Genomic DNA, 15,329 nt, shown 5'->3' on the forward strand with positions numbered 1-15,329 from the left:
GAGAAGCATTGTTCTGAACATTTGTCTAAGACCAGCATTCTATTTCAGCTCAATTCATACCAACTGTGATTCTCTGTTTCCTCTCCCCATATTTTGGAGTTACTATTTCCCATCTAACCTTATTTATTTATTTATTTATTTATTTATTTATTTATTTTCTGATGAATGAAAAAATGTTGATTTCTACTTTGGTTTCTTTTTTACATTTTCATAAGGTTATTGATGATATTTGACAAATTTTAATACACTGCAATCAAAACTACCATTTCTACATTTATTTTACTCTGAAATATCCTGCTTAATAGACATACATTTATCTATATTTATAGACATAGCAAAATAGACAAGAAGATAAATAACAATGGATAAATATAGCTGGGCATAGTATCACACACCTTGCATCTCAGCACTTGGGAAGCAGAAGTAAATAAATCTCTACAAGTTGAAGGACACTTGTGTCTACATAGCAAGACCCCCATCTCAAAAAGAACTGTGAAATTTGAAGATATCCAATGGAATATTAAATAACTTTATCAGCAGTTTCAATAAAATTAAATATTGAAGATAAATACAGAAATATGATATATGTGTAATATAATATCTTCTGTTAATTAGCATTTTGAGGGGAATGTAGCAAACAAACTGTGAAAACGACATTCTTCCAACTAAAGTTGTATCAAAATGTTTTAGTATTCAAAATTTTTGTTTTTGAGAAAAAAGAAGGCTCACCACTCTGTCACGAATCTGTTTGGTCTTAGCACCATACACCAAGGGATTCACTGTGGGAGACACTAGCAGGTAAAGGATTGCAAAGATTATATGGACACTTGGAGGCACATTCTTACCAAAACGATGAGTTAGGAAATTGAACAGTGCAGGAGTATAGAAGGCAAGAATGGTGCACACGTGGGCAGCACAGGTGCCCAAGGCTTTAAAGCGGGCATTCTGGGAAGAGAGCTGAAACACTGCCTGGAGAATTTTTATGTATGATGTGATTATGAGCCCAAGGTCAAATATTGTTACTAAAATGGCTACCAAGATTCCATAGATTCTGTTCACCTGAGTGTTACCACTAGCCATCTTCACTATAGCCATGTGCTCACAATATGCATGATGGATGACAAATTTGGTGTTGTACAACAGCCTTTTAATGAGAAATGGGCATGGCATAGTCAGAAGTATAGCTCGGCTTAGGCCAACTAAACCTATTTTAATCACCATGGGTGTTGTCAGGATTGATGTATAATGCAGTGGGATGCAAATGGCCACAAAGCGATCGAATGCCATGGTTACTTTTCCCTTACTCTACTCCCTGATTACCACACTCATCCAAATCCACACTCTTTCTTCATCTCTCTTATTAGAACACAATACAAGAACTACTTTCATACCAAGTTCCCAGCACCCACACTTTGCAGTTTCTCAGTCACTGAATCAAATTCCTTACTCTTTCTTTAAGAGTCAATTGAAAAAAAAGAATCAATTAAAAGACAAAAGTATGTTTCTAATCTAATATATATTTTATCTTAATGTATTATAACAACACACATAACCCTTATTGAATTCCATAAATCCCACATTCCTAACACCGCATTACATTTTCTTCAGTGGCAGAATGAGCTACTCAGAAACTTATCTCTGGGTTTACTTGATGATACTTTCCCATCAGCTGGTAACTCCATTTCTGCTAGAATTCTTTATGATGTTAAGTAATACTTTATGATATTAAGTAATACTCCTCTGCCAAATCAAATTATTAAACTCTGTACTGACATTTATGTGTGTGTTGTTCTTTCTTTTCTATTTGACTTTTCTTTATCTTGAATACTGCTTGAATATCTATGATGCAGAGGAGATTTAGGAAGAACTGTCTCATCATACAGTGCAAACTCTGAGTCTGGTGGCCGCTATGGCTGCTTTATAATATAGTAGTCCACTTCTCAGGAGGCTCCTCACAGTTGGAGAACTGTTGGTCCTTAGAGACAAAAGATCAAGGAAACAAGAATGGACAGGAGAAAATATAGAATAGTACAATGTCCCTCTGCCCCACCATGTTAACCCTGTAAATTCTACAAAGCTTGGAAGTTTTTAATGAACATCATTCCCCAAAACTGGACTTACATTTTTGTATCACTTCTCCCAAAGACAGGGGTTAGATTCCTCTTAGGTTTTGGCTGTTTCTTTCTGTTTTATATCCAAGGTCTGGAGAGATACTCAACAAGTAAGAGCAATGGATGGCAAATGGACCTGGGTTCAGTTCATAGCACCCACATGGAGGTTCACAACCATCTGTAACTCCAGTTACAGAAATATGATACTCTTTTGGGCTTTTTTCAGCCTCTGCCATGCATGCATTTTTATGTCTATATGCCTGCAGGCAAAACCATCATACACAGAATAAAGACATAATCTTATTAAAAGTAGATACATTTAAACTATGCTATATGAAGATATCTTAAATTTTAAATTGAATTGTAATTATTTAGTAAACTATAATCTGATGTGTACACCTTTTCTTCATGTATGTTTCTTGTAACTCTTTCACTGATTGTTGCTCCCTATGTTGTATTATTGAGATAGGAATTTTTAAGGAGGATTTGGGTAGGAAGCAACATACATAAATTTCACTCATTATCATTCCTATGTGATCACACCCTGGCCATTGTAAATTAGAAAGAGCCACTGACTCATTCAACTTTGTATCACTAATACTGATACAGAAAGTATTATTTTGGAAAAAGTAGATAATAAAATTCTATTCACAGTTTACTTTCATTCTTATCCTACCCTGAGATCTAGTGAAGGACAGAGATGATAAGACTGAGTTAAGTAGAAAAGAAAGGCCTTGAGGAAAGAAGGTAGGCACATCAAGCAGAGGCACCAAGCAAGCAATTTCAGCTTAGAATGAAGAGGACAGTTATTATCCTAGGTTGTCACATGATCTCAGAAGCATTGTGTGTGCAGTGAATGTGGCTGTATGTGTTGGCCTCTCTTTTGTTGGCCTCTTCAGCTGCTCTTTCTCTGACATGGCCTGTGAATAAAGAAATGGAGACCTGAGACAGAGACAAACACAGGTAGAGGTAATTTCTTTAGGCATAGCTGCATTAACTTGTAATCTCCCCAGAGCTCTCATAGGGAGTGTGTTTATGTCCTTTTCCTTTAGAGACTATGGGTTTAAAAGGTTGTTCAGTCAATAAGGCTCTAAGATGTCAATCAAGCAATAGTCTCAGTAAGTCTATAATGAAACTCAATAATCACCTTATGTACCAGATATCATTTTAGTATTTATCAAACCCCCAAAACTCAAATTTTAGTTTATTTCTTAACACTTATGCGTTCATTTTACTAAGTATAATCTAAGGTCTGAAAAATGCTCAAAAAGTTAAGATCTTTTACTGCTATTCCAGAACAATGGCATTTGATTCCCAGTATCTACATAGAGAGGCTCACAACCATCTATAACTCCAGCACTAGGGGGCCCAATACCCTCTTCTGACCAGGACAAGTACCTGCATACATGTGTGATGCACTCACATACATATAAATAAAAATCAATTTTCAATTAATATCCTAATTTTAAAATTATTAAAAGTGGAAATTAAAAGTTCAGTGTATAAATAGATTGGTTGTTTTCTATATTCATTTCATGCCCTATCTTCAACCCTATAAATTATGAATTTTTGCTTAATTTTCCCTTTTATAAATATATTATGGTTTAGATGCAATATGTACCCCCCATAGGCTTATGTATTTGAGAGTTTGGCAAAACCTGTCACTGTTCTGAGAGTCTGTAGAACTAGAGCCTTTCTGGGTGATGCTCACCTTCAGACTTTGAGGTTTGTATTCTGGTCATTATTTCAGATTTATCTCTCTGCTTCTTTTACTTATTTTTAAGGGGATTTTTACTTTTACTTTAATTGTGTATGTGTTTAAGTTTGAAAGTACCTAAGGGAACTGAAATCATTACTTCAAGATTTGCTTTCATCGATGATTACCAAATGTAATAAATTAAAATGTACCAATATATTACAGTAGCAGAGCATAGGTCTGACATAGGCCATCTGCACATACGTTACATTGTGTCACCTGATCTTCCAGTGGGACTCCTAACAGCAGGAGCAGGGACCTTCTCTGACTCTGTTGCCTGCCTTTGGGACCCTTTCCTCCTCCTGTGCTGCCTCAATAAGAGAGGATATGCCTAGTCTTACTGCAACTTGATATGCAAGGGAGGCCTGCCTTTTTCTGAAGAGCAAGGGAAGAGAAGTACGTGGGGAGAGGGACGGGGCAGAAAGACTGGGAGAAGCAGAGGGAGAGAAAATGGGGTGGAGATATGAGGATAATTAAGTGATTGATTAAAGTTTTAAAAAGAAAAAAAGAAGAGCAGAGAGCAACATTTTACATTTACAACCTTCAGAGATAAGACAGGCTGCCCACTCTCCCTATGTCTAGTCAATATATTACTTGAAGTTCTAGCTAGAGCAATAAGAAAACAAAAGGAGATCAAGGGGATACAAATTGGCAAAGAAGAAGTCAAGGTATCACTATGCAGATGATATGATAGCTTATATAAGGGACCCCAAAAGTTCCACCAGAGAACTTCTCTAAACCTGATAAACAACTTCAGCAAAGTGGCTGGATATAAAACTAAATCAAACAAATCAGTAGCCTTCATATATTCAACAGATAAATAGGCTGAGAAAGAAAGTAGGGAAACAATACCTTTCATAATAGTCACAAAAAATATAAAATACCTTGTGTGACTCTAACCAAGCAAGATCTTTGTGACAAGAACTTTAAGTCTCTGACCAAAGAAATCAAAGATGATCTCAGAAGATGGAAAGATCTCCCATGCTCATGGATTGGCAGAATTAATATAGTAAAAATGGCCATTATGCCAAAAGCAATCTATAGATTCAATGTAATCCCAATCAAAATTCCAACTCAATTCTTCACAGACCTGAAAAGAGCAATTCTCGATTTCATATGAAAAAACAAAAAAGCCAAGATATCAAAAAACATTCTCAACAATAAAAAAAAACTTCTGAATCACCATTCCTGACTTCAACTATAACACAGAGCAATAGTGATTAAAAACTGCATGGTTTTGTTACAGAGACAGACATGTTGATCAATGGAATAGAATTGAAGATCCAGAAATAAAACAACATACCTATGGACACATGATCTTTGACAAAGAAGCAAAAATTATACAATGGAATAAAGAAAGCATTTTTAATAAATAGTGCTGGTCTAACTGTATGTAGAAAATGAAAACAGATCCGTATTTGTCACCTTGACAAAGTTCAAGTTTAATTGGATCAAGGACCTCAACATAAAACCAGATACACTGAATGTGATAGAAGAGAAAGTGGGAAAGAGCCTCAAACTCATGGGCATGGGGGAAATTTCCTAACAGAACACCAATGGCTCAGGCTCTGAAATCAAGAATTGATAAATAGGACCTCATGAGCCTGAATAGATTCTGTAAGGCAAAGGACATAGTCAATAGGACAAATCGATAACCTACAGATTGGAAAAAAATCCTCACTAATCTCACATTCTATAAAGGGCTAATATCCAAAATAAATAAAGAGCTCAAGAAGCTAACCTCCAAAACACTCAAACAACCAAATAAAAAAAAAAATGGGTATAGAACTAAACAGAATTCATAACAAAGAAATCTCGGATGGCTGAGAAGCACTTAAAGAAATGTTCAAAGTCTTTAGTGATCAAGAAAATACAAATCAAAACAACCCTGAGATTCCACCTTAAACTAATCAGAATGGCTAAGATCAAAAATTCAGGTGACAGCACATGTTGGTGAGGATGTTTAGAAGAGAAACACTCCTCCATTGCTGATGGAACTGCAAACTAATACAACCACTCTGGAAATCAATCTGGAGGTTCCTCAGAACATTGGAAATATATCTACCTGAGGATCCAGCTACACCACTCTTGGGCATATACCCAAAAGTTTCCCCACTATACCACAGGGGCATGTGCTCCACTATGCTCATAGTGGCTTTATAGGTGATAACCAGAAGCTGGAAACAACACAGGTGTCCCACAACAGAAAAATGGATACAGAAAATGTGGTTTATTTATACAATGGAGTATTACTCAGCTATTAAGAATGAGAACATCCTGAGTTTTGCAGGCAAATGTATGACAACTAGAAAATATCATCCTGAGTGAGGTAACTCAGACCCAAAAAGACATGCATGGTATGTGCTCACTAATAAAAGTATATTAGCCAAAGAAGTACAGAATACCCAGGATACAATCCCCAGATCTCAAGGTTAACAAGCTAAAGGGCTCAAGTGAGGATGCTTCAATCCTACTTGGGAGGGAGAAGAAAGCAAAGAGACAAGGAAAGGAGGGAACTTGGTGGGCAAGGGGAAGGGGATGTATAAGTGGAAAAGGGAACATGATCAGTTTTTGTTTTGTGGGGGGACTAGGAGTGAAGCCCTAAGATCCAGCAGAATGAATGAAAATATACAACCTCAGGAGTTGGGAGGTGGGTTGACCCTCTAGAATGTACCAGAGACCTGGGAGGTAAGAGACTCTCTGGTATCAAAGGGAGGGACCTTAGATTAAATGTCCTACAGTGGGCAGAGGGAACTTTCTACCTCTAGTAGAAAGACAGGGCATCCGGTGGAAGGATGGGATTGCCATAACACAGTCAGGAACTCTGACCTGGAGTGGTTCCTGTCTGGGAGAACTTCAGGAACATAAATGGAGAGGATACTGAGGGAAAAGAGGTCCAGTGAGAAGCCCAAATATGGACCTGTCTCAGGGGTCAGCTCCAGGGCCTGACACTATTGCTGATGCTGGTCTATGCTTAAGGACAGGAGCCTAGCACTGACTGCCCTCTGGAAGGCCCAAAAAGCAGCTGGCTGAGATGGAGGCAGATAATTGCACCCAACCAACAGTCTGAAGTCAGGGACCTCTAGAGTTGAACTGGGGAAAGTCTAGAAGAAGCTGAGGAGGAGGGTAACCCCATAAAAAGTCCAGCAGTCTCAATAAATCTGGACCCCTGAGATCTCTCAGACAATGAGCCACCAACCAGGTAGCATACACTGACTGGTTCAAGGCCCCTAATACATATACATAGAGAACTGCTTGGTCTGGCCTCAGTGAGAGAAGATGCACCCAGCCCTGGAGAGTGGAGAGGTCTGGCAGGGTGTGGGCATTGTGGAGGTGTGGGGACATCCTCTTGGAGACAGGAGAGAAGGATGGGATAAAGAACTGTTGGAGGGTGGAGCAGGAGGGGGTTAGTGACTGGACTGTGAAGAAAGATTACTACTACTACTACTAATAATAATAATAATAAACAAATAAAATTGAGGAAACTTGAAAAAAAAACTTTTCAAATACCTACAGCGTTTCATGCTACAAAATGTTTTGTGGAACACGTAGCAGGAAGTAAGCACCTAGTCAATGTTTGCTATTATTGTAAGTGGCATTTCTCAAACACAGCTCTTAGTCTTAGAGGTCTCCACATTTTTAATAAATCTGATAGTGATAAATACAGATATGGAGCTCTACCACAAAGAAGTAATTAACAACTTTATTAGATTAGTTTCTTAAGTTTGATGAATACTTAATTCTTTTAAAGCACACAGTTGTGATTTTTATCTACAAATATATTTTCCTCACTTGTCTTTCAACTACATTGTCATGTATAATACCTAACATAGCAACTAAAATAAATTGTATTCTACATAAATCTTTAGAGGAATGCTGTAGTGTTGACTCAAAACCATGGACCTGGGAATGGTTGAAAGACACAAGAGCTGTGGCTTTGGAACACCAAGTCCTAGGTAGAAAAGCTGGGGGTTATGGTAGCTCCACAGTTATACTGAGGAGTAGTTGTGTTACTGCTCTTTGGAAGAAATAGAGAACTCATGTCTAAAACCATGGAGAAAAAAAACAATTACAGTTATGTGCAAACATCTGGGTGTAAAAGCCCCGGAGATTCCCCAGTGCTGATATTAAAATTGAACTAATCTGCTTTTGCTTCACAACGTACACTCTCTAGAGACAGGGCCATGCTGATCAGCTGTAGTGGAGTATAAAGACTTAAACTATATACAATGTTATGTGAATGCTAAAAGATATTAGAAATATACATCCTAAAATTGACAGGATATCCCAAACTTTATACAGGATCAGAAATGATCAGTTCTCATGTCCATGAAAGAAAATACTAATTCCACCAAGATTATGAAACTCAGAGTATTTTATGGTTTCTATTTGTTTTTACTTTGGCCTTATACCATCTTACTGTGAAGTAATTTTCATGTGTATAGTCACATCTTGCTTCTTCTCCCTGTATTCTATGTGCTCACCATACACAATTTAAAAATGGCTCAGCATCTCCCAGCTTACTGTTCTGCAGAGGACCAGGTTTGATTCCCTGATGCAGATGGTGGCTCACAGCTATCTGTAAATCCTTTCCAGGGAATTCTATATTCTCTTCTGGCCTCAGTGGGCACAAACCTCTTATGTGGTGCATATGCATGCAGGCAGGCAAGCATTCATACACATCAAATAAAAGTACATACAATTTTAAAAATATCTTCATGAAGTCAATTTGATTTTAAAGATATATCATATTATAAAGTGAATCATTATATATATATATATATATATATATATATATATATACCCTTATTATATTCCAGTTGTCAACATTAATGTTTTACAGGATGGGGTAGTAAACAAGACCAAAAGAAGAATAAATAGAGTAAACAGATACAATCAAACCAAAATTAAGGTGCAAACAAAAGTTTGTGGGTTTTTCTGGGTGGCATCGGGTGCTTAAAATGTGAAGATTTTAATTTTAACTTATTAAAATAGCTCTTATTATATAAAATGTGGCCTTTTGACAACTATAGATACTAAAATGAATATACAAATGAGTCATTCTATTTTTCAAGTGCTAATTTATTTCACAATCATTTTACATACAGTAACTTTAAGTCTTCATTATCAAGCACAGTCCAATTGCAATAATTCCTATTTAATAGCTAGAAAAAATATACAAGAAGATACATTATCTATTTTTTATTCATATCTATCATATTATGGATTTTGATTCATAGGACGAGAATTTTAACTTATTCTTCTGTCTCCTTGTTTGCTTGCTTGTAAGCCTCTTTTTGCTAGTGTAAACATATGATCTAAGAAATCCTAATTAACTATAAAAGTATTATTATTCTACTCTACACATGACCACAGACTAAACAACTCCAAAAAGTTTATTAAAAGTAATGGCTTTGAACATTGGGGAGAGGTCTAGATGAATATTTAAAGATTTATGTAATCTGTTTCCTGCTAACAAACCTTGTAAGAACTTACATTTATGTTAATAGTTACTCTAAATTATTATTAGGACATATGGATAATATAATTCAATTGATTATATTAGTTTCACATGGTCACATGACAATTAGAAAATTGTCAAAATTCACTCTCGGCTTTCTTTAAAATGGAACTCATTAGACTAGCGAATTAGCTTACTGGTAATAGCATTTCTTTGCATGTACCACAGCCTAGGCTTGGTCTCAAGCATCACAAAAAGAAAAGGAAGGAAACAAAGGTTAAACAATACAAATTCAAGTTGCCCTTTCTATTCTTTAAGAAACTAAATCTTTAGTAGGAAAGGGACATGTATATAAATATTTTAATCCCATGAGTATTGATTAATGTCTACTCTAAGCTACAGTAATGCTCATTTTTAGATAACAACTCACTAACTTTCGGCACATTTACACACACAATAATTATAAAAGAATGATGTATCAAGGCAAAGGAATGTCAGGTCACTATGTTCATAGATAAATCATCTGGGATAAAGTTTGAGGATGGAAGTGGAAAAGAATAACTGGCAATGATTATCAATACACTCCATGCAACATATCCGTAACTGAAGAAGAGGTATGAAGTATATGTGGAGACAGACTTTCCAAACACAGTGGATAGAGTATGTTTCTCCAGAACCTCCTTGTGATCTTTGTTGACTTGATTCTGCTTTCGTTGTCATATCTATGTACAATATAGCTGGAGCAAACAATTTACCATGATTCACATTGCCTGCCTTGTCTTGGTGACATGCCTACATTGTAATAGAAGTGATTTTGGGAGAAAAAATCAAATGGAGGATTCCTTGACGGATCTGTTTGGTCTTCACACTATAGATGATTGGGTTAAGCACTGGTGGAACCAATAAGTAGATATGAGCCATGAAGATATGAATGAGAGGAGAGGAATGTTTGGCGAAACGATGGACGATAGACAACCCTATCATGGGCACATACAGAATGAGCACAGCACAGATGTGGGATGCACATGTGTTGAGTGCCTTAAGCCTACCCTCCCGGGGTGCAATTTTTAACACGGAGTGAAGAATTAAAACATAAGATACAAAAATGCCCAGGGAGTCCATGCCCCACAACAAAGTAATGAGGACTAGTCCATATATGACATTGAATCTGATGTCAGCACAAGCCAAGCGTATCATGTCCTGGTGCAAACAATAGGAATGAGAAAGAACATGGGAGCCACAGAAGGGAAAGAAAGCTAGACGGGCCATAAGTGGAATTATCAAAATAGAACTTCTGAGCAGAGCGGCAGTTCCAATCTTGGCAATAAGTTTTGGCGTGAGAATGGTAGCGTATCGCAGAGGGTGGCAGATAGCCACATAACGGTCAAGGGCCATGGCCAAGAGCACAGATGATTCAGTGAAGGAAAAAGTATGAATCAGAAACATTTGGACCACACAAATATTGAACTGTATCTCTTGTGAAATAGACCACAATACCCTAAAAAGTGAAATCATGGTGGGCAGAGACATGGCCATGTCAGTGAGTGAAAGCATAGCCAGGAAATAATACATGGGCTCGTGGAGTCTGGGGTCTGTCCGCACAATGTGTAAGATCATACAGTTGCCTGTTATTCCAACAAGATAAAGGAAGCAAAATGGAATAGAAATCCAGTGGTGAAATTCTTCATAACCAGGGATGCCTGTGAGGTAGAATGTGGAGGACACAATGGTGCTGGAGTTTGAGGTTGCCATTAGGCTGACTGTTAGAGCACAGTCCAATCCCACGGTTATTCTCTAATGTACGAGGCATTGACAAAGCCAGGATCTGTGTCAGGGGTTGGAGGGAGAGGACAGTGAATGATAGGAGCAGCAATAATTTTTAAAAGCCTTCAGTGCTTATATGTACTCACTCCTCAATCCATTCTTCGTTTCTACTTCATCTCCATTTCATTGTTAGTTAACATCAGAGTACAATATCTACTTTACTGCCATCAGGGCCTTCCATTCATCAAGATATTCCATTCAGCTTCCCAAATGCAAGCCATTAAAGCCCCCTCTGATCTTGAGTGGGAGAGAAGAGATCTTAAGAAAGGAGGGAACTTGAAAGGGCAGCAGAATACAACAATATGACAGCAGATGTTGGGATTAACTGAGAAAGAATGAGAATCAGCTTGAAAATACTGACCTGAGGAAAAGTGATTGAGGAGGAAAATGAATGACAACAAAGTATAATGATACATAAGTATGAAGATTCCTTGATGAAATTCATCACTTTGCATAGTAACCCAACACACACACACACACACACACACACACACACACACACACACTCATGCTTGTGTAAGCTATGAGAGGGTGAAGCCATATTAGCATCCTCATGTTCCCAATTTTATACAACATTTTCTAGAGCCTGCTACTCCTTTTACCTTATAATCCTTCATACTGCTTGAATTACTTTGATAGTCCAATTTCTATTGATCCTGGTCAGGTAACTCACCTACATGGGCATGGCATCATTTTCAGCATTTTCTTAAGACAACAAAAGAGGAGGAAGAGTTTCTATTGTTGCTTTCTAAATTTGAAAGTCTAGGGAAACTGCAAAGTGGGTTGAGACTTGAGATGTAAAATACATTTAAAAGTTACTCTTATTTGGGTTGGAGTGGGAGTTTTAAAGTTGCTTACTGAAGTTACATCGGAAATAACCCTTTGTCTCATTGTAGACAAGTACATGGGCAGATGCTACCTGAAGAGAAAGTCTGGGGAACCTTAAGTCCTGATATTCTAAATTTTTTTTAGTTGAAGTTGGATGTTCCAAGAATGAATACAGGACAGACAGACAGACAGACAGACAGACAGACAGACAGACACACACACACACACACACACACACACACACACACACACACACACACACACACATACACACACACAAAGAGAGAGGGGGGAGAGAGAGAAGGAGAGAAAGAGAGAAAGAGAGATTTAAATATTTGTTGTCTTTGTGTCTGAAAAAAAAATCTAATATAATCCAACCTGGAATGAAATATGGGTTACATTGAGAACATGAGACAACAGTGAAACAAACAGAGAGAGAAAGAGAGAGAGAGAGACTAAAAATACTTAATATTTTCCCTTGGCCCTTTTCATTTTTTGCTGCCTTCCCTTCTCCTCCCGTTTGCTTCTCAGAACCCTTCCTGTGTTTTCTTATATCCTCCCATTTATCTTTCTCCCAATCTCACATACTTTGTAGAAGAGTTCTTCTCCCTATAAAGGACCACACTAACCCTGAAAGTAAGCAGGATGAATTTATAAGGCTCCCTGTAGTCATACTTAGAGAGGAATCCGCATACATGCAGCAGAGAAGCTGTAACCCTGCAAATGCTGACATTTCTATTTCTGGTTCTTTTCTGCACTACTACTAACCAGATCATGGCAGGATGTCACTATTTAAGTGTAATGGATAATGAATTCTCTGGAGATTTTTAAATATGTGTTGTCTCTCTGTCTGGAAAAGCTGATGTTATGTAACCCGTAATGAGATATGGATTTTCACCAAGAACATGAGAACAGTGAAGAGTTTCAGATGTGGTCTATATTGTGGAAAAGCACAGAGTCTGTATCTGAGAGTTATAGGTACCCAAATTCAATTCTATGTGATAACAGGTATAATATGATTCAATTATTTGGAATACCTTCAAAACATTTTTTTAAATCCAGTAAAATATTGACGTGTCTTCAATTCCTCCACACATTTTGAATTTTTTATCTCCACCTTTACATCTTTCTGTATTTTCCACCTCATATTAATGGTTATTGTTTGGAAGTATTTTGCTTTTTGCTTTTTATACTCTATATGTGAATGGTTTATTCACCATGTTCAAGTTAGAACATTCTAAATTTTTCTCCAAAGTCACTCTTTGGGATGAGGGATTTTTAAGCACTGAACATTTTGTTCTTTATCACTTGTATTTCTTCAAAAGAGTTCTTTAAGAACTCTTCTGGACATATCGCTCAACAACAACAACAACAACAACAACAACAACAAACCCTGATGGTATTAAGTTCACTCAGCTTTGTAATCTGAGTTCACTTTGTATTCCTGATTGGAGGTTTTGTTGGATGCTTTTGGATTTGTTATTTTCTTCAGTGACTTAATTATAAGGCTTTTTCTAAGAAATGACAGACAAAAAGAGATGCCCATGTGTGTTATTCATTCATTTTCTCTTGCTCCCTTGAGATTAACTCATGTATCTCTAATCTTGAAGAATTTGGTAAGACTCTATCTTGAGGCAGACTTGATGTACTTAGATTTGACTGACTGATATGGATATCTGTGTCTGATTCTAGGACTACAGAATTTTCTGTTGTTATCTCTTTACATAGACTTTGGACCTCTTTGGTATTCTCAAGTCCTTCATAAAATAACACTTGAAAATGTACTCTCTTATACTGTCCCAAACCTTTCTTTATTTTTGCTTGCTCAAAAATTCCCATTTTAAATATTTGATGTCACTAATTCTTCATCTGTCTAGAACCTTTACAGCATTTAATGCTTCCTTTTATAACTTCAATTTTACTTAGTATGATTTTCAGCTTGAAAATATCTCTTCAGTTTCATAAATTATCTCTCTTTTGCTTTTTAATGAAAAAATATTAAATTGTTGTTCTGTGTTTATTGAAAATTTTTGAACTTTTTAAAAACAATCAGCGTAACTTTCTTTTTGAATTGAGTTTCAGTGGGGTCATATTCTGTAATTTCATTTGTACATATTTTTTTAGTTTTGATACTATAATATAATTGCATTATTTTTTCCTTTCTATTCCTCCATCCAAACCCTCCCATATATCCATCCCTGCTCTTTTCATGGCCACTTTGTTATTAATTGTTTTATATAGAGAGATATAGATAGATATATAGAGAGATGATAGATACATAGATAGATAGATAGATAGATAGATAGATAGATAGATAGATAGATAGAGATATATGAATATGAAAAGAACTATAGACATACAAAAGACCCTTATGTCACCTTATTTGTTCTTTAAATGAGATCTTAGTTATATGAAAGTTCATGGGACTTGTTGGCATATAATGTTGGTTATAGGTTTATTGATGGTCAAGATGTTTATCTTAATTTTCATAATTTGATTTTCTTAGTGATTCATCCTTCCAATGACATGATATAGTTTGTTTTTTCCCCCAGCCTATGTAACATTCTAAGTCATGGTTCCAGAGAGTCTACTATTGATATGCAGTTCTCTTATCTTTAAAGGGTGCTCCAAGCCTAGAATCATCCGAAAGCAGTTGTGGTGTTCCATATGGATCTGAGAGAGTATCTCACAAGGTTAATTCCATCACAAGAAGATTATGCCTAGTTATAGGACATAAACTGGTTCTAACCATTTGCCTAAAAAACTCATGATATCCTCATTCTTGTCCATGGTAATTGGTCTCTTCTCATAGACCACAAATCCTATGTCCACTATGAATGATTCAGCCCAAATATGCAATCATTTGATAGTTGCTTTTACAAAAAATAGAGGATGGTTTCTCTGAACTGTAATGTTTGTGTTTAGGGGAGAAATAGAGTGGGTAGTATCATGGGAAGCAACAAGGCAATCATATATGACATCTAGTCTCACAGATACTTGAAGAGCCAAGTTGCGGGGATAACCAGGGCGAGCCCCACCCACTCACAGGAGAAGGGGAAGGAAAATGGGGGAAAGATTATTGGAGTACATGGATGGGGACAGTGAGTAGTATGTAAAGTAATAAGTTAAAAAATTAAAATAAATTTAAATAAAAGAAAATTTTTTTCTCAAAAACTGATGTTTAAATCCACCTATTGAATGATTCTGTATATGTCTGTGTCTATCAATCTCTGTGTGTGGGTATCTGTCTCTATCTCTTTCTGTATATTTCTTTGTCTTTCTCTTTTATTTTTTAAAACACTTGTTTATCCAAAATAAGGAATCCATATGACTTTTCTATCTACAATGC

General features: G+C 36.5%; 2 protein-coding genes across 2 annotated transcripts; both read right to left on the bottom strand.

Moving 5' to 3' along the window:
- Nucleotides 1–600: 600 nt before the first annotated feature.
- Nucleotides 601–1,287, bottom strand: LOC117713709 (olfactory receptor 52P1-like). The gene has a single exon (XM_034510193.2). It carries the CDS (start codon nucleotides 1,285–1,287, stop codon nucleotides 694–696), a length of 594 nt encoding a protein of 197 aa, XP_034366084.1. The 3' UTR covers nucleotides 601–693.
- Nucleotides 1,288–8,990: 7,703 nt separating this feature from the next.
- On the bottom strand, nucleotides 8,991–12,731 carry LOC117724742 (olfactory receptor 51G2-like). The gene is made up of 2 exons (XM_034524646.2): nucleotides 12,610–12,731; nucleotides 8,991–11,153 (listed from the first exon to the last, which is right to left on the bottom strand). Exon 2 carries the CDS (start codon nucleotides 11,078–11,080, stop codon nucleotides 10,121–10,123), a length of 960 nt encoding a protein of 319 aa, XP_034380537.1. The 5' UTR covers nucleotides 11,081–11,153; nucleotides 12,610–12,731; the 3' UTR covers nucleotides 8,991–10,120.
- Between the last annotated feature and the right edge of the window lie 2,598 nt (nucleotides 12,732–15,329).

This window comes from Arvicanthis niloticus, chromosome 1, assembly GCF_011762505.2.
Source record: "Arvicanthis niloticus isolate mArvNil1 chromosome 1, mArvNil1.pat.X, whole genome shotgun sequence".
In the NCBI taxonomy this organism is placed as follows: domain Eukaryota; kingdom Metazoa; phylum Chordata; class Mammalia; order Rodentia; family Muridae; genus Arvicanthis; species Arvicanthis niloticus.

Bases quoted from the DNA above. Each gene is read 5' to 3' on its own strand.
- LOC117724742 (XM_034524646.2), bottom strand. From the start codon at position 11,080: ATGGCAACCTCAAACTCCAGCACCATTGTGTCCTCCACATTCTACCTC.
- LOC117713709 (XM_034510193.2), bottom strand. From the start codon at position 1,287: ATGGCATTCGATCGCTTTGTGGCCATTTGCATCCCACTGCATTATACA.